Source organism: Lepidochelys kempii, chromosome 1 (assembly GCF_965140265.1).
Source record: "Lepidochelys kempii isolate rLepKem1 chromosome 1, rLepKem1.hap2, whole genome shotgun sequence".
In the NCBI taxonomy this organism is placed as follows: domain Eukaryota; kingdom Metazoa; phylum Chordata; order Testudines; family Cheloniidae; genus Lepidochelys; species Lepidochelys kempii.
In genome coordinates, this window is record NC_133256.1 from 61,911,731 (window position 1) to 61,929,634 (window position 17,904).

General features: G+C 42.6%; 1 protein-coding gene across 5 annotated transcripts in view; it reads left to right on the forward strand.

Annotated features, from left to right (window-relative positions):
* Nucleotides 1-17,904, forward strand: part of VWA8 (von Willebrand factor A domain containing 8) — a 294,392-nt gene that overhangs the window by 57,784 nt on the left and 218,704 nt on the right. For 4 of the 5 annotated variants that reach the window (XR_012159153.1, XM_073345760.1, XM_073345752.1 and 1 more), the window contains exons 6-9: nucleotides 446-610; nucleotides 1,242-1,291; nucleotides 2,433-2,541; nucleotides 10,748-10,852. Coding sequence is in view for 4 of the 5 variants with exons in the window: in XM_073345760.1 (XP_073201861.1) it covers nucleotides 446-610; nucleotides 1,242-1,291; nucleotides 2,433-2,541; nucleotides 10,748-10,852 (429 nt within the window). In the remaining variant the exon portion in view is untranslated. The other variant, XM_073345772.1, reaches the window with a different exon arrangement.

Sequence of the window (17,904 nt, forward strand, 5' to 3'; positions counted from 1 at the left end):
CATTATAGTTAAAAAAACCAAACTTGCTAAAGTTAGACTTTTAATTCTGTGGAAGAAAATACATAACACAGTTTCATTGTTTTTTCTCTTCTTTATAAAGAGAAAGATATTTGTAACTCTAATTCATAGTTTCCAAACGTTGAGCATCTGTGGAAATCCATCATTAGCTTGCCTGAGGGCTGAACTCAGTGAAGCATATTTCAGCCACCCTTACCTTAGAAAGGCCTCGATGTATGATCTACAAATTGAATACCTTAAATCAAGATAGAACATTTCATCCTGGCCCCTCTGTGTTAAAGACGAGGGAAGCAGAAGACCAAATTTAACTGGAAGACCACTCTTTTGATCCCTCCCCTATAGGTCTTCAGTCTGTAGCTCAGGCATCAGGGCCCTCACTAAAAGATGTCATTGCATTCCAATTATTACCTTATTTTAATTGATCCAGGAACATACTAAAACTGAGTTAGATGCATGGAAGATTGTTCGAGTAAGTGAAGATTTTCGTGTGATAGCTCTGGGCCTGCCGGTACCTAGATATTCTGGTAATCCATTGGACCCTCCTCTTCGTTCTAGATTTCAAGCAAGAGATGTTTATCATCTACCCTTTAAGGTAAGTGCCATTGTAGATCAGTTAAAGCTTGTTTACAGAGCAGGACTAATTGATACTTTAATCTTGTATTTTACCTATTATACATTCAAAAATTAATCATTGAACATGAATAAAATATTTTGACCCTTTTTTGGGCGGGGGTCATATTGATACCCAGTTAATTACTGAAAAGAAAGAGATAATCTCCAAGATATAAATTCATGGAGGATAGGTCCATCAGTGGCTATTAGGACTGAAAACCATACTCTGAAGTGTCCCTAGCCTCTGTTTGCCAACAGGGGATGGATCACCTGTTCTGTTCATTCCCTCTGAAGCACCTGGCACTGGCCACTGTCGGAAGACAGGATACTGGGATAGATGGACCATTGGTCTGACCCACCATGGCTGTTCTGATGTTTTTATTTTGTAGCTAAAATTAATTTCAATAAAACAATATAATCCTAAAACAAAGATATGCTAACTTTTTTTCCTTTTAGAAAATTAATTCTGTGTGCCAAGACCAGGCTCTTTGCTACAAAAGGCTCGGTGTCTAATTAGATGAGAAATAGAAAACATCTCGCACAATATGCACTGTTATCCATGGTATAACCCAGAAATTAATCTGATATGTGATGCTATGTTCTATTTTCAGGACCATCTTAAGCTATTATACTCGGTTGGATCAAATGTTTCTGCACAGAGGTAAATTTTCATAATTACAAAAAAGTAGTGTTGAGAGGCTGAATGTTCTGTCCTGTCAGGATTGTTTGCAATTTGTGTGCTGTATCCCTTGTGGTGGACTCAGACCAGAAGGCTATAAAAGAGTAGTGGAAGGTAAATATATCAGCTTCAGGATTTGCAGGTCCCTGTTTCCTGGATAGCCAAACAAAGGCTACCCCAGGCCAATCAAGACACCCAATGCCATTTAACCTGTCTAAGGATTAGTTAAGGCCGTTAGGCTAATGCAGGCACCTGATTACAATTAACCAGCAAAGGCTCAATTAAGGCCATTCGGCTAATGGAGACAGCTGGAACCAATCAAGGTCCCATTTACACTGCTTAAAAGCTCTCCTTCCAGTGAGTTCCGGGGGAAGGAAATTGGAGGAGAGGAAGCGATAGCTGAAGCCTGAGGAAGGGTCAAGGTAGAGAAAGAGTTGGAGGAGAGGAAGTGTTGCGAAGGACAGAGGTAAAGGAGAAGGTAGAAAAGGAGGTTGCGGGGAAGTGGCCCAGGGAGTCTAAGCAGTTCCGGTGGTGAAGGGAAAGCCACCAACAGCTGCTACCATTAGGGTCCCTGTGCTGGAACCCGGAGTAGAGGGTGGGCCCAGGTTCCCCTTCCCCTTGCATGCTCTACAGAGACCTTCTTGAGAGGGGAAGCAGACCTCGATCCAGGCAGGGGGCTGAACAACATCTAAACCCAAAGGAGCAGCAGAGACTGTGGGGTATCCCCCTTCCCACCTCCCATACTGGCCTGTGATGAAAGTAACTCGGTGTAGGCTGTGGTCCTTGCTGCTAGGCTAAGGCAGCTCAGTGAGCTTCTGACGCCACAGAATCTGCCTGGAAGCGCAGGACCTACCAAAACAGACTTGGAGCTTTTCACACCCTAGAGACTGATGAGAACTAAGTGAATTTTTAGTAAGTATGGGAATATGTTTAAACAGTTTTTCATATATAATTACAGTTTTCATATTGTGAGTCCTTAATTCTGTAGAACTTTATTAGATAAAATTTACTTGTATTCAGAAGTTGCTTCAACATCTTATGCTGTGTTTAGCTTCATAGGGCTTAAAGTTTTAAAGTATGTTTTGCATGTATAAAATATTACAATTTCTTGTTTATTTTCCAGAATCTCTCAGCTCTTGTCTTTTGCTACAACTCTCTGCTCCCAGGAATCTTCTACGCTAGGACTTCCAGATTTTCCTTTAGACAGTTTATCAGCTGCAGTTCAGATTCTGGTATGTGCATGTAACTGTGAAGTGAAATTTTAAAAGTGAGGAATTTCCTCAGATATAATTTGAACGGTTCATATCTTATTAGTGTCTTTGGAACTACTAGATTAATAAGAACACTAAAAAAATCTTTCTCTCTCTGAATTGGATCTCATTGGACACATCCTTAATTGGATCTCTGTGGGCACCATAAAGACTGCAGAGATCCAGATGTAAAATCAGGAGATAAATTAGTATGAATCATGAGACAAGAAAGATTTCAGCAGAGCTTCTTGGTGTATTGAACAATGATTAGATTCAATTAATTCATTAGGCGTGTGGATTAGCCAGGTGATTTAAAATTGATGTAGGTGTGTTTATTTGGGGGGGAGGAATTTGAAACTATTTCTCTCAGAGAAACTGACTTATTGATACCACATTAAAAACTATGAAGTGATAAGCACAGTGATTAGACTAATTTATAGTGTGCTTTAGGAAAGGAATATATGTGGGATTTTTAAATACATTATATCATTTTATTTTTCTAGCCCTGTGGTGAAAATGACTTTTAAATTAATGTCAGACTGCTTCCAAAATAGTGGAAATAAAATGTCCACTCAGCTATTTATCTGACCTGAGGGGTGAAGGAAGTATTTTATTTTACATTAAAAAATGTAGTGTGTTATCATTGTGTGCCAGTGTCTGATCTATCTATAGCTTCCTAAACCAGGTTCTCAACTTTTTCCATGCTGTGGCCCTGTTTCCTTCTGGGACCTTATGTTCCTCCCCTCATCTGGCTCGGACCAGTGACCATTTAGCAATATGGGAAAGGCAAGGTGGTTGCTTGCTCCCTTTCAACACATTTGCAAGCTCCTACAGGGTCATGACTCCCAGACTGAAAATTCCCGTCTGAAACAGAAGGCTTTTTCGAGTGAGGAGGAGGCTAATCTCATCTGTGCCATTGTAATTATGCTCTCTTTGTGGCCTTACAAAAAATGCTTTTTAAATGTAATAATGCTAAGTGAATGTCTGATCACCTGAGCAGCACATTTTACCTAGAATGTGCTCATGTGGATGATTTTTACTACATCCATTTATAATGCTCCAGATTCAAGGAGCATCATTGAATAACAAAATGAGTTGAGTTCGCATTTCACAAAAATATACTTGTGCCAGGATAGTTCATTGCTGTTTTGCCCATATATGTTGGGGATATGTGCAAACAAAAGAAACTAGAGAATTTTGAGTGAAAAATCTATTTTGTTTTATTTAGGGCTTGATTATGCAACCATTACTCACCTTGGTGAGCACTTAAACAAGTAGTTCTTCTTCTAGTGCTTGCTCATGCCGATTCCAAGTAGATGTGTGTGCTTAGTGGTACCCGTCGGGTCGGCTGTGGAGCCCCCTGGAGTCGTGCCTTTATGGCAGTGTATGTAGGTCCTTGCCGACCCGCTGCCTCTTAAGTTCCTTCTTACTGCCCATGATGGTCACTGGAGCTGCTGCTTCTCTATTGATACGGGAAGCGATCCCCTAGTGGTCTTTCTCTTTGTATCTGTAAATAGTTAACTTAGTATTAGTTAGTGTTTCAAGTAGTGTTTATAGTTGGTTAGATAAGTTTCTGTTAGGGTTTCCCCCACTGTGTTCTTCCCCTTCTGGGGACTGCGGCATGCCTCGGTCTCAAGGGTTCAAACCATGCAGGTCCTGCCAGAAGCCTTTCCCCAGGGGTGACCCCCACGACCCTTGTTAAAGTGCTTAGGGGAGGCTCTCCAGACCTACAGGTGCAAGATCTGCAAAGGCTTCCACCCAAGATCCAAGAAGGAGAGACTTTAGGTTAAAACTACTCCTTGTGGAGTCAGTTCTCCATCCCCAGCCGGGACAGCCTGCATCAGACCCGAAGTCCAGTGCTTCGATGCGGAGTGCACCAGCCTCAGTGAGAGAGATTGCGGCGCGGAAAAAGGACTCTGGGTCCAGAGACCCTTGGCACTGCCACTTCCTGGCACCGAAGACCTCCACTGTGGCTACCCGGCACTGCTCGCACTCGCTGGTGCCACACAAGAAGCAGAAGAGAGCCAAAAGGAGGGGGCGTTCGCTCACAATTAGAGCCGTGGAATGCGAAAGCGCTAGTGGAGTGCATCCCATGCCAGGACACTCAGCCCCTGCTCCGGCTAAACTGGCACCAGCCTTGCAGAGAGATCCGTTGAGTCCAGTACTGGTGGACTCCCCCACGCGGGAGAGTCTGGTAGAGGATCTGGATCTTCTGTCCACCCCGGACATGTTCGAGGCAGCCAGGGACCTCGTAGCTATGACAGCTCAGGTGGCACCGGCCCTGCAGAAAAGTGTTATGCCTTCTAAGGACAAACCAGCCATAATGCGGCACCGGCCGCCCTCCCCTTGACACTACTTCCTGGCACCACCCCATTGCGCATCCCTGTGGTCACCGAGATCAGAGTCCTTGTCGGACTCAGAGCCAGAGTGGTATGTCTCGAAATGGATTCGGCACTGTAACCCCCACTCAGAAGATAGGGTTAATTGGAGCTCTTCCAGACTTAGGTCAAGCCAAAGCATTCCTTCCGGAATCGCGTTTTCTGACCAGGGGCACCATCATTGAGGGCTTACAACGACAGCTCGCTGCTACGGTGCAAAATTGCCTGAAGCTGCTCACTTGTATGGCTGCTTATACATATACGGTTCAGCACACGAGACTGTGGCTCTGACCTCTTCAGGCCTGGCTGGCCTCAGTATACAGGCCAAACCGAGACCGCCTAGACAAGATAGTTACTCTTCCTTCTCCAGTTATTGAGTGCAGGGGCGACGAGTTATATCTCCACGTGGTGCCTTAGCACCAGCAATATTTGGGGCCCAGCTCCACCAATATTTGGGAATGGATGTCCCCCCGACCCCACCTGCCGCCCCCCTGCGCCTCCCCTGAGTGTCCCCCGACCCCCTCTTGCTACCCCCGGTCCTCCGCATGCCTCCCCGGGCCCCAGAGCATCCCTGCCTCTGCCTCTTCCCCGCAGCTCCATGCTGCCTCCCTGCAGCAACTGCTGCCGCAGGGTCCTAGTGCCCCTCCATCTCCGCTGCTACGGCACACTGGCTCTGAGCCTGCCATTCCACCTCAGAGCCTTCCCTTTTCCATCGGGACGCTCCACCAGCACAGGGGGCCCCTCCGCCCCCATGCAGGGCAAGGAGGCAGCCCCATCCCTCACCCCCAGTGAGGCTACAGTCAGGGGCAACAGTAGGGGAGGAGGCGGCACCCACCATGGTGGAGGTGAAGGAGATTCCTGGACCTGAGAAGGGCCCTAGGAGTACATGCAGTGACAGTGGTGGGGGTAAGTATGCTGCTGGGGGGGGCGGGAAAGGGGGGCTCCTCCCCCAGAGCTCGCTGTTGCTGGCAGGGAAAGGGCTGGGGGGAGTCCTTCTCTCTGGCCCCTGTCCTGGAGCAGACTGCCTGCACCCCAAACTCATCCCCAGCCCTGCCCCACCCCAGAGCCCACACCCCCAGCCAGAGCTTTCACCCCCCCCACTGCACCCTCAACCCTCTACCCTAGCCCTGAGCCCCTCCAACAGCCCAAACACCTTATCCGCAGTCCCTGCCAGAGCCCTCATCTCCCTGCACTCCAACCCTCTGCCCCAGTCCTGAGCCGCCTCCAACACCACAAACCCCTCCTCTCCAGCCCCAGACACAGCCGCCATCCCCCCGCACCGCAATCCTCAGCCTCTCCAACACCACAAACCCCTCATCTCCAGCCCCAGACACAGCCCTCATCCCCCTGCACTCCAACCCTCTGCCCCAGCCCTGAGCCTCTCTAACCCCCCAAGCCCCCCAGCCCCAGACAGAGCCCTCACCCCCCACACTCCTACTCTCACCCTGAGCCCCTCCCACACCCCAAACCCCTTATCTGCAGCCACACCCCACAGCCCTCACCCCAAACCCCCCTCCCATCCCCAAACTCCCTCCCAGAGCCTTGGGCAGGTGGGGGGTGGAGCTTGGGCAGGGGCGGGTTCTGGGCAAAATTTCTACAAGCCTGCCACCCCTGCTCCTGTGGTGGCAAGCGGTGTATGCAGAAGTACCCTTCTCCAGGCTCCAGCCCTCACTGTCTCTAGTCACAGATGCTTTGGCGATGGGATGGGGGACGTACCTTGGAAGACTCAGGAGTCAAGGTCTCTGGTCCCAGGCAGAACTTTCACTGCACATCAATGTCAGGGAGCTAAGAGTGGTTCGCCTTGCTTGCCAGGCATTCCAAACCCATCTGGAGGGCATTGAGCAATATTCTACATAAACAGATAGGATGGTGCCCTCTCCTCTCCCCTATGCCAGGAAGCCCTCAAACTGTGGGACTTCTGCATTGTGTAATCAATACATCTAGAGGCATCATACCTTCCAGGCTCTCAGAACAACCTGGCCAATCATCTCAGCAGGTCCTTTCATAATCACAAGTGGTTGCTTCAACCGTATGTCGTGATCAGCATCTTCCAACAGTGGGGATTTCCCCAGATGGACTTGTTCACAATGGGGCACAACAGGAAATGTCAGCAGTTCTGTTCCTTCCTGAATCTCAGCCTGGACTTGCTTACAGATGCTTTTCTCCTCCCTTGGAAGGATGGTTGGTTTTTGTCAACACGATGGTTGGCTGCTTCCTCAAAGGACTAGTTAGACTGAACCCTCAAGTAAGACAGCCAATCCCCCCCACGGGATCTCATCCTGGTGCTCTGAAGACTGATGGGTCCTGCCTTTGAGCTCTCTTCTCTACCTTTCCTGGAAAGTAGCGTTCTTGGTGGCTATAACTTCAGCCAGGAGGGTGTCTGAGCTTAAGGCCTTAACTTCTGAGCCCCCATATACAGTCTTGTATAAGGACAAGGTACAGTTGCAGCCACACCGAGCTTTTCTCCCAAAGGTAGTTTCACAATTCCACATAATCCAGGACATATTTCTTCCAGTGTTCTTTGCTAAGCCACACGCTAGCAACCGGGAGCGAATACTGCACTCCCTGGATGTCAGGTGAGCGTTAGACTTTTACATTGAAAGAACAAAGCCTTTTTGGAAATCAGTGCAACTTTTCATTGCGGAGCGGATAAATGGACTTCCAGTGTTGTCCCAAAGAATCTCTTCATGGATCATGGCCTGCATCAGGGCATGCTATGACCTGGCAAAGATACCTGCCCCTGCGCTGACAGCACACTCCATAAGAGCGCTTGCATCTTTGGTGGCATTCCTGGTGCAAGTCCCTATTCAAGACATCTGCAGGGCAGCAACGTGGTCATCAGTCCACACTTTTACATTGCGCTACGCCATTATTCAGGAGGCCAGAGATGATGCCACATTTGGCAGAGCGGTGCTGCAGTCTGCGACCTACTGAGCTCCAACCCTTTCTCCTAGGAAATGCTTGGGAGTCACCTACTTGGAATCGACATGAGCAAGCACTCGAAGAAGAAAAAATGGTTACCTACCTCCTTGTAACTGTTGTTCTTTGAGATGTGTTGCTCATGTCCATTCCAAGACCCACCTGCCTGCCGCTCTGTCAGAGTACTCTGGCAAGAAGGAACGGAAGAGGCAGCAGGTCGGCAGGGACCTATATACACCACCATGAAGGCCCAACTGCAGGTGGCTCTGCAGCCGACCTCACAAGTACCGCTAGGGGAAAAAATTTCTGACGACTGTTAATGCAGCGCACACACCTACTTGGAATGGACATATCTCAAAGAACAACAGTTACGAGACGGTAGGTAGACTTTTTTTTCATTCATCTGTGTAAGGGTTGCACAATCTAGCACTTAATTATATGGAATTCCAACTGTAGAGCAGGTAAATTGAGCATTGATTGGGATTTTAGTTTTCTGGAGTTTCTTTTTCTCCCATTGAAGGGTATACGTAGCTAATACCTAGTGATCCCCAATGACATTCATAGCTACGCTCAGCTTTTTATTTCTTTTTTACTTTGCTACCATAACTCAGTTATTTATGGGCTTGCTGAGTACAAAAAAAAAAAAAAAAAGAAACAGAGAGACATATTAGTTATTACTTACACTTAGTAATCAAATTGTTTTAGACTGCTAATACAATTTATTTTTTCTGCAAATAATTGGAAGTAAAGTATAGTAATTTTTAGTAGCCTATTTCTACACTAAACAGTATTAACTGAACTATTCAGTAATTTCCAGTAATTGAATTATGAAGTAAAATCTGTACAGTGTAATGGAATCAATATTTAATTATTATAAATTGCTATGAATGACTCAACCATGCTGCAGATTTCTGTAATACAGATATTTATTTATTACTTCTATGAAACTGCCCATTGCATTTCTTTGCTCAGAGATATTTAGAAAATATATGTAAGCATGATTTATTCTATATTATAGTGTGCCATACACAGAATGGTTCAAGTAAGTGCAGCAATCACAGTAAAATAAGGCTTAATTTATAAATGTCTTGTAGGGAGGGCAAAAGAGCCTTTTTAGTTCCAAGTAACCTAATAGCCAGTATTGCCTAAACTTAAATGTCATAGCTGAATTTCCTCATAAAAAATCTCGCTTTACTACAGTTGTGGCTGCTGTTAGTTTCAGTTCCTTTTTGAAAAGTGGTTATAAAGTATACCCTTAAGGACCCCAAAACATTAGAATTTAAGAATGTTAACACTTTGTAACCAGTAACTCTTCTTGAGAAGACCTACCATCACTGTATACAAAGTTAAGTCTCTACACTCAAGAAAAGCAGATTGCAGGTATCAGAAGTGACAGAAATGGGCCTGATCTCTTGACTTGCATATGAAAATGGATTGAAATAGAAAATTGAAGATAAAGGAAAAGTGTGGAGGGGCAAAGTGTCACATTGGTTTCAGCATTAAAATGTTTCTAAACTGCGTTCACTTTTAATAAATCTTAAAAATAGGAAAACTGTAGTCTCCCCTTGCATGTGAGTCTTCTCGGTCCTTTTTATAGTTTCACACTCCGATCTACTTTTATGGGAAAGTGTCTTTCTGCAGTTTAGTGGCATCAATCTCCAGTAATTTTTATTGATCTCTCTATGGTAGTTCTGTTGTTGGCTTGTATTCTAACTGATTATACTCCCGTCGGCCTTCAACATGCTGCAGCCAAAATGTATCTTTCTTTCTTGATGCTTTAATCGTTTCCCACCTTGTTTGAATCGCCCTACTGGCTTCCTGTGTTTCCACATAAAGTTCATACTCCTCCTCGCTGTCAAGACTGCATTGCATCGCTCGTCTCCATCTTTGACTTTTTTTCCTATTACACCTTCTTTTATGTTCTAGTCTTTGGCAATCCTTGCCTGTTTTCTCCCACTTATAACTTCACTCCTTTCATGTTACCTCCGATACTTGAAACAGCCTCACTGTCTAGGGGGCCTCACCACATTGCTCTCTTCCTAAAATACCTTTTATCTTCCCTCCCACCATTTATGACTTAAGTAAAAAAACAAACAATCCCCCATTCCCAACCTGGTAAATATTTATATTATATCAATTCTGTTGAAATCCAGTCAAATTCTGTTAAGATCCAATTACAAGATGCATGCCTAACCTCTACAGTGTATATTGATGTAACTGATGCATCTAGACCCTCCTCCTCATGTTGTCTAACCTCGATTATAAAGTCTTGCAAGCTGAGATTTGTCTTTTTAGCACCATTCACACCTATAGTGCAGCAGAAACAACAAGGACAGTCTGTGAGCAGATAAGACTTGTTCAAGTGTACTGAATTTCTTGGCTACAGCACTTTTTAAAAAACATACCAGATTCTGACCACTGGCAGTCTGCAGTGGAGGCCAGTATATGCAATAAGCAACTGTAACACTCTTTACTTCTCCCTGATGTCTTCCAAGACCTCAAGGGAGTTAAGTAGCACAGAGCACCAGAAGGAAAGACAGCAGCTGTCATATCTTGAAACTACCCTGCCTCCTCTGTGTGATGTTAAAAATCAACAGCTGGTGGCTCATTCTTCAGTTCATATCTAGATTCTTTAGAATCTTCAGTTTCAACAATTGACCCCTCTCTCCACCATCAGAAAAGAGTATGAGACCTAGTGGGAGTGGAGGTGGGGAGGTAGGTGAGACAGCTATTGGGGAAGCATGGATGAAGTGTCCCTGGTTTTGTCTCAAAAGCTGAATGGTGCCCTTGTTTGTTGTCTCTCTTGCCTCTTTTGCAGTTGTGTCAGTATAAAGTGTTCCAGATGAATGGATAATTGAATTAATCTTTCCTGTATTTTTATTTCTAATTAGGATTCCTTCCCTATGATGTCAGTCCAGCATATAATCAAATGGCTTTACCCTTATAATGTCCTACTAGGAAGGGAAGGCAGGACTGCAGTAGAAGATGCATTAAAAGTGAGTACTGTGCATTTTATATACAAATCCCAGAGAGCAGTCAGTTACTACAGTAGCCCCATTAAATCATAATAAGACATCAAAGCAATGCTAATTATTTAAATAATATATGTTAATGCTGATGTTAAAAAAAAGATTTTGAACAATACCTTCATAAACCAACAGATTTCATTAGATGAGTGTTTTATATCTTCTACTGAATTTAGGCCACAATTCAGAGGTTCTTAAACACATGCGTAACTTTAACAATGCGATAGTCCCATTGATTTCAGTGTGACTACTCACATGTTTAAATTTAGGCATGTGCTTAAGTGCCTTACTGAATCAGGGCCTTAGCGAGAAGATATTGACAAGATAGGTCTTTGTCACTAAAATGGAAAATAATAATTTTTCTAAAATTCATAAACTTCTCAGAAAATTAATTGTGATTAAATTACTTCACATGAAAAATATTGAGTGTGTCGTGACAATTCTACTAGTTTGTTTATCTTTATGGACATTTGTATCTGTTAAACATTCAGTTAATCTATAGAGCTTTCTGAAATAATGCTGAACAAAAACTAAAACACTAAAAAAGAAAGACAGAGAAAATGCGTATTTTTATGTCTCTTCATTTCCCTGCCCACTTTCTCCTCCTGCCAGCATTTTCCTAGATTCATAGTCTTTTTCAGAGTCACTATTTCCAGATAGAATTTCCCGACTGGTAAGTATGCCCCCCATTCTTTTTTCTTAGATGTATTACTTTACATTTGGCCCTATTGAAAGGCTTATTGTTTGCTTGTACCCAGTTTACTAAGCAATCCAGGATCCGTCCTCTTCATTATTTATCACTCCCCCAATATTTGTCAACCAACTTGATCAGTAATGATTTTATGTTTTCTTCTGGGTCATTGATAAAAATATTAAAGAGCACAGGCCTGAGAATCAATCCCTGCAGAACCCAGCAAGAAAAAATACATGCTCAGTGATGTTTGTCATATTTGTCATTGACTGTTACATTTTTGAGACCTGTCATCCAGATTTTTATAAATTTGTATGCCATATTGATTTTGTATTGTCCTAGGTTTTAATCAAAATGTTGTGTGGTACCAACACAAATGCCTTACAGAAGTCTAGGTGTATTACATCAGCACTGTTACCTTTATCACTCAAACTTGTAATTTCATCAAAGAGTATCAAGTTTGTTTGACAAGATCTATTTTCCATAAATACATGTGGTTGGCATTAATTATATTACCCTTCTTTAATTCTTTATTAATTGAGTCCTTTATCGGGTGTTCCATTATTTTGCCCAGGTTCAGTGTCAGGCTGACAGACCTATAATTACCTGGGTCATCCCATTTGCCCTTTTTATATACTGGCACAATGTTTTTCCAATCATCTGAAACTTCCCCAGTTTTCCAAGATTTATTTAAATCAATATTAACTGTTCAGAGAGGTCCTTGGGGAGGTCTTTTAAAACGTTTGGATATAAGTAATGTGTACCTGCTGACTTTAAAATGTCTAAATTTAGTAGTATGTATTTAATATCCTGCTTAGTTAATGCTGGAATGGAAAGTATTTCATCATAGGATATGCATACATCTGGCTTTTTCCCACATATGGAACAGAAATATTTATTGAACACTTTTGCCTTTTCTGCATATTGACCATTTTACCCTTTCCATCTCATAACGAACCGATACCATAAGAGTCCTTTTGCCATAATACACTAAAAAACATTTCTTGTTTTCCTTAACTCTGTTAGTTGTAGATATTTCCTTGTGTCCTTTTGCTTCCTTTATCAATTTCTACAATTTCTAGCTTTTAATTTGTATTTATTGCTATCAACATTTCCTTTCTTCCACTTCTAAAATTTATTTATTGCTTCTTTCGCTTCCTTAAGCCAGTCTGGTTTTTAACCTGTGTAGTGTTCTTCCTCAGTTGTGATTTTTTGGGAATTCAGTAAAATGTATTTCAACATCTCTCAATTAACAGTTTTTTTTTTTTTGTTTAAATTCTCCCAGCTGATTGGCTCATAATTGTTTTCAGCTTTGTGAAACTAGTACTTTTAAAAGCACCCTGTATAAATATTACTGGTTGGAACTTTATTCTGTTTGCACATAACAAATATAATTAAGTCATGATCACTTGCACCAAAGCAACCACTAACTTTTAGTTCTAAGATCATTTCCTCTTTATCTGTCAAGATGAGGTCTAATATAGAATTCTTTTTATGTTAGATGCAATGCTTTGTGAGTTAGGTAATTGTCATTTATACTACATAGAAATTCCAAAGATGTTTTACTATTCGTAGCATGAGACTTCCAGTTGAGCTGGGCAGGAAATGGTTTTTTTCCTGTTTCTAATTCAGACAAAAAATCGATCTTGGAAATTTTTGTGAACTGAAAAATCCAGGAAAAAAATAATTAATTCAAATCAATCAGAATGTTTCAGTTTTGGCCATTTTTATTTTTTAGTATAATTAGCTTAGATTTTGATACAGAACTTTATTTTGAACTGGAAGACTGGAATTTTTCATGTATAAAATGTCAAAACAAAACATTCTGAAACTATTTTCAACATTTTTTCGATTCAAGAAATTCATTGAAACTGACCATTTCCTGTGAAAAGTTTTGGTTTCTATTAACCTATACTCTATACTCATGGAGCAGGTCCTCAAAGAATCAATCCTGAAGCACTTGCATGAGAGGAAAGTGATCAGAAACAGCCAGCATGGATTCACCAAGGGAAGGTCATGCCTGACTAATCTAATCGCCTTTTATGATGAGATTACTGGTTCTGTGGATGAAGGGAAAGCAGTGGATGTATTGTTTCTTGACTTTAGCAAAGCTTTTGACACGGTCTCCCACAGTATTCTTGTCAGCAAGTTAAGGAAGTATGGGCTGGATGAATGCACTACAAGGTGGGTAGAAAGCTGGCTAGATTGTCGGGCTCAACGGGTAGTGATCAATGGCTCCATATCTAGTTGGCAGCCAGTATCAAGTGGAGTACCCCAAGGGTCGGTCCTGGGGCCGGTTTTGTTCAATATCTTCATAAATGATCTGGAGGATGGTGTGGATTGCACTCTCAGCAAATTTGCGGATGATACTAAACTGGGAGGAGTGGTAGATATGCTGGAGGGGAGGGATAGGATACAGAAAGACCTAGACAAATTGGAGGATTGGGCCAAAAGAAATCTGATGAGGTTCAATAAGGATAAGTGCAGGGTCCTGCACTTGGGACGGAAGAACCCAATGCACAGCTACAGACTAGGGACCGAATGGCTAGGCAGCAGTTCTGCGGAAAAGGACCTAGGGGTGACAGTGGACGAGAAGCTGGATATGAGTCAGCAGTGTGCCCTTGTTGCCAAAAAGGCCAATGGCATTTTGAGCTGTATAAGTAGGGGCATAGCGAGCAGATCGAGGGACGTGATCGTTCCCCTCTATTCGACATTGGTGAGGCCTCATCTGGAGTACTGTGTCCAGTTTTGGGCCCCACACTTCAAGAAGGATGTGGATAAATTGGAGAGAGTCCAGCGAAGGGCAACAAAAATGATTAGGGGACTGGAACACATGAGTTATGAGGAGAGGCTGAGGGAGCTGGGATTGTTTAGCCTGCAGAAGAGAAGAATGAGGGGGGATTTGATAGGTGCTTTCAAGTACCTGAAAGGGGGTTCCAAAGAGGATGGCTCTAGACTGCTCTCAATGGTAGCAGATGACAGAACGAGGAGTAATGGTCTCAAGTTGCAGTGGGGGAGGTTTAGATTGGATATTAGGAAAAACTTTTTCACTAAGAGGGTGGTGAAACACTGGAATGTGTTACCTAGGGAGGTGGTAGAATCTCCTTCCTTAGAGGTTTTTAAGGTCAGGCTTGACAAAGCCCTGGCTGGGATGATTTAACTGGGAATTGGTCCTGCTTTGAGCAGGGGGTTGGACTAGATGACCTTCTGGGGTCCCTTCCAAACCTGATATTCTATGATTCTATGATGAAAAGAAATTTCATTGAAAAATTCCTTACCAGCTCTAACCTCCAGCTTTATGTTACTCAGATTGAAGTCACAAACAATAATGCAGTTTTTTCTCTTACACGTTATATAGGTAGGTGCTTAAGGAGTTGGTTACTTTATTCTTGTATGTGATTTGGTGGTGTGTAACCATTTTGAGCTTTATCTGTTACATAGTCAGTATTCTCTTTAATTTCAGTTAATTTTTTGAGTAATGATTGAAGGATTGAAACTTTACTATATTTGTGGGAAGTACTTTCTTTATGTTGTGATTTTTAATTTATTTTGCTAGCACCCAGAGCATTAGATAGCCATCTATAGTTGTATTGAGAAATGTGAAGAAATAAAATGTTTCCTTCTCTTGTTATAATTGCACCTGGAAATGATGCTGTAATTATAAGAGTCTATCAGCAATGCATGTGGAAATAGCGTTGGACCTGATCCAAAGTATATCGAACTCAATGGGAGTCTTTTTGTTTACTTCAGTTAACTTTGGATCAGGGTCTCTAACTTGCCAATTTAAATCTTAGTTCAAGATGAAACTCAGAGTGCACATTCTCAGCTTTTTTCTATTCTTCTTCCAGTGTTTGGTGGTGGTTGAAATTGGTTCAGCTGTTAAAATAAAAATAGAATTTTTGGCAGTTTTACACTAAAGTTCACTTATGCTTTTTTAAAAAAAAGTTCACATTTAAACATGAAATATTTGTAGTCTTTTAGTCCAGAATGTGAATCTGAGAGTGAAGAGCCAAAGTATATGTCTGATTATGTTACAAAAAATAATTGCGTTTCTAACCTTAATTTGCAATGTTATGGTATCTTGTACAAATAAAGATACATAGATTTTTATATTCTTTGCAACACACTTTTCATAAAAGCAATTGAATGTGCCTAAAATAGTGTGAAGCTTACTCTAATGTTTTCAAGAGACAAGGTGGGAGAGGTAGTATCTTTTTACTGGACCATCTTCTATTGGTGAAAGAGTCAAGATTACGCAGAGCTCGAAAGCTTGTCTCTCTCACCATGGAAGTTGGTCTAATAAAAGATATTACACAACATGGCTACAACAACACTGCATCAAATGTTTTCATCACAGCAGCAATCTTCATCATTATCTGAATTGCCAGACAGATATTTATCATGATGATTGAATTCTGAACCTTCATAACCTAATTCCTATGGAATATCCTTTCACCTGCTTGGAACATGAGGCTATGGCCAAGATGGCCAGTCAAATTTAAGATGCTCTGGAACCAGTTTTTAAAAATCAGTTAGGGTCCTTTTTGCTTCTTGATTATGTAGAAAAAAGATGAAAAATCATTTCCCAAATAAGTGTAGGTTGGGTTTTTTACTTGTTTTTTACCTCTGAAATAGCAGGTTTTACGGGAGGACTTTTTGGGTATCTTAGGGTTGGTTTACACTAGAAAGTTAGGTCAGTTTAATTACATCTGTCAGGGGTATGAAAAATCCATATCCCATTGTGGCTTAGTTAAGCTGACCTAAGTTCCTGGTGGATTAAGTGCAAGGATGGGAGAATCCATCCCATCAGCATAGGTAGCATCTACGTTCAAGCTTTACAGTGGTACAGCTGGGTCACTGTAGTATTTTAAGTGTAGACAAGCCTTCGGATGTGTGTGGTGAGCGCTCACACTCTTACTGAAGTGTGTGTGCATGTGTGTGGGCGTGTTGAATCTTACACATGGACATATCCTCTCTTGTAAGTGTTCATTAGGCAGTAGAGTTAGAGGTGTTAAGAAAAAAACAAAAAGAAAAGGAGTACTTGTGGCACCTTAGAGACTAACCAATTTATTTGAGCATGAGCTTTCGTGAGCTACAGCTCACTTCATCGGATGCATACCGTGGAAACTGCAGCAGACTTTATATATACACAGAGAATATGAAACAATACCCCCTCCCACCCCACTGTCCTGCTGGTAATAGCTTATCTAAAGTGATCATCAGGTGGGCCATTTCCAGCACAAATCCAGGTTTTCTCACCCTCCACCCCCCCACACAAATTCACTCTCCTGCTGGTGATAGCCCATCCAAAGTGACAACTCTTTACACAATGTGCATGATAATCAAGTTGGGCTATTTCCTGCACAAATCCAGGTTTTCTCACATCCCCCCCACCCCCATACACACACAAACTCACTCTCCTGCTGGTAATAGCTCATCCAAACTGACCACTCTCCAAGTTTAAATCCAAGTTAAACCAGAACATCTGGGGGGCGGGGGGTAGGAAAAAACAAGAGGAAACAGGCTACCTTGCATAATGACTTAGCCACTCCCAGTCTCTATTTAAGCCTAAATTAATAGTATCCAATTTGCAAATGAATTCCAATTCAGCAGTTTCTCGCTGGAGTCTGGATTTGAAGTTTTTTTGTTTTAAGATAGCGACCTTCATGTCTGTGATTGCGTGACCAGAGAGATTGAAGTGTTCTCCGACTAGTTTATGAATGTTATAATTCTTGACATCTGATTTGTGTCCATTTATTCTTTTACGTAGAGACTGTCCAGTTTGACCAATGTACATGGCAGAGGGGCATTGCTGGCACATGATGGCATATATCACATTGGTGGATGTGCAGGTGAACGAGCCTCTGATAGTGTGGCTGATGTTATTAGGCCCTGTGATGGTGTCCCCTGAATAGATATGTGGACACAGTTGGCAACGGGCTTTGTTGCAAGGATAAGTTCCTGGGTTAGTGGTTCTGTTGTGTGGTATGTGGTTGTTGGTGAGTATTTGCTTCAGGTTGCGGGGCTGTCTGTAGGCAAGGACTGGCCTGTCTCCCAAGATTTGTGAGAGTGCTGGGTCATCCTTTAGGATAGGTTGTAGATCCTTAATAATGCGTTGGAGGGGTTTTAGTTGGGGGCTGAAGGTGACGGCTAGTGGCGTTCTGTTATTTTCTTTGTTAGGCCTGTCCTGTAGTAGGTAACTTCTGGGAACTCTTCTGGCTCTATCAATCTGTTTCTTTACTTCTGCAGGTGGGTATTGTAGTTGTAAGAAAGCTTGACAGAGATCTTGTAGGTGTTTGTCTCTGTCTGAGGGATTGGAGCAAATGCGGTT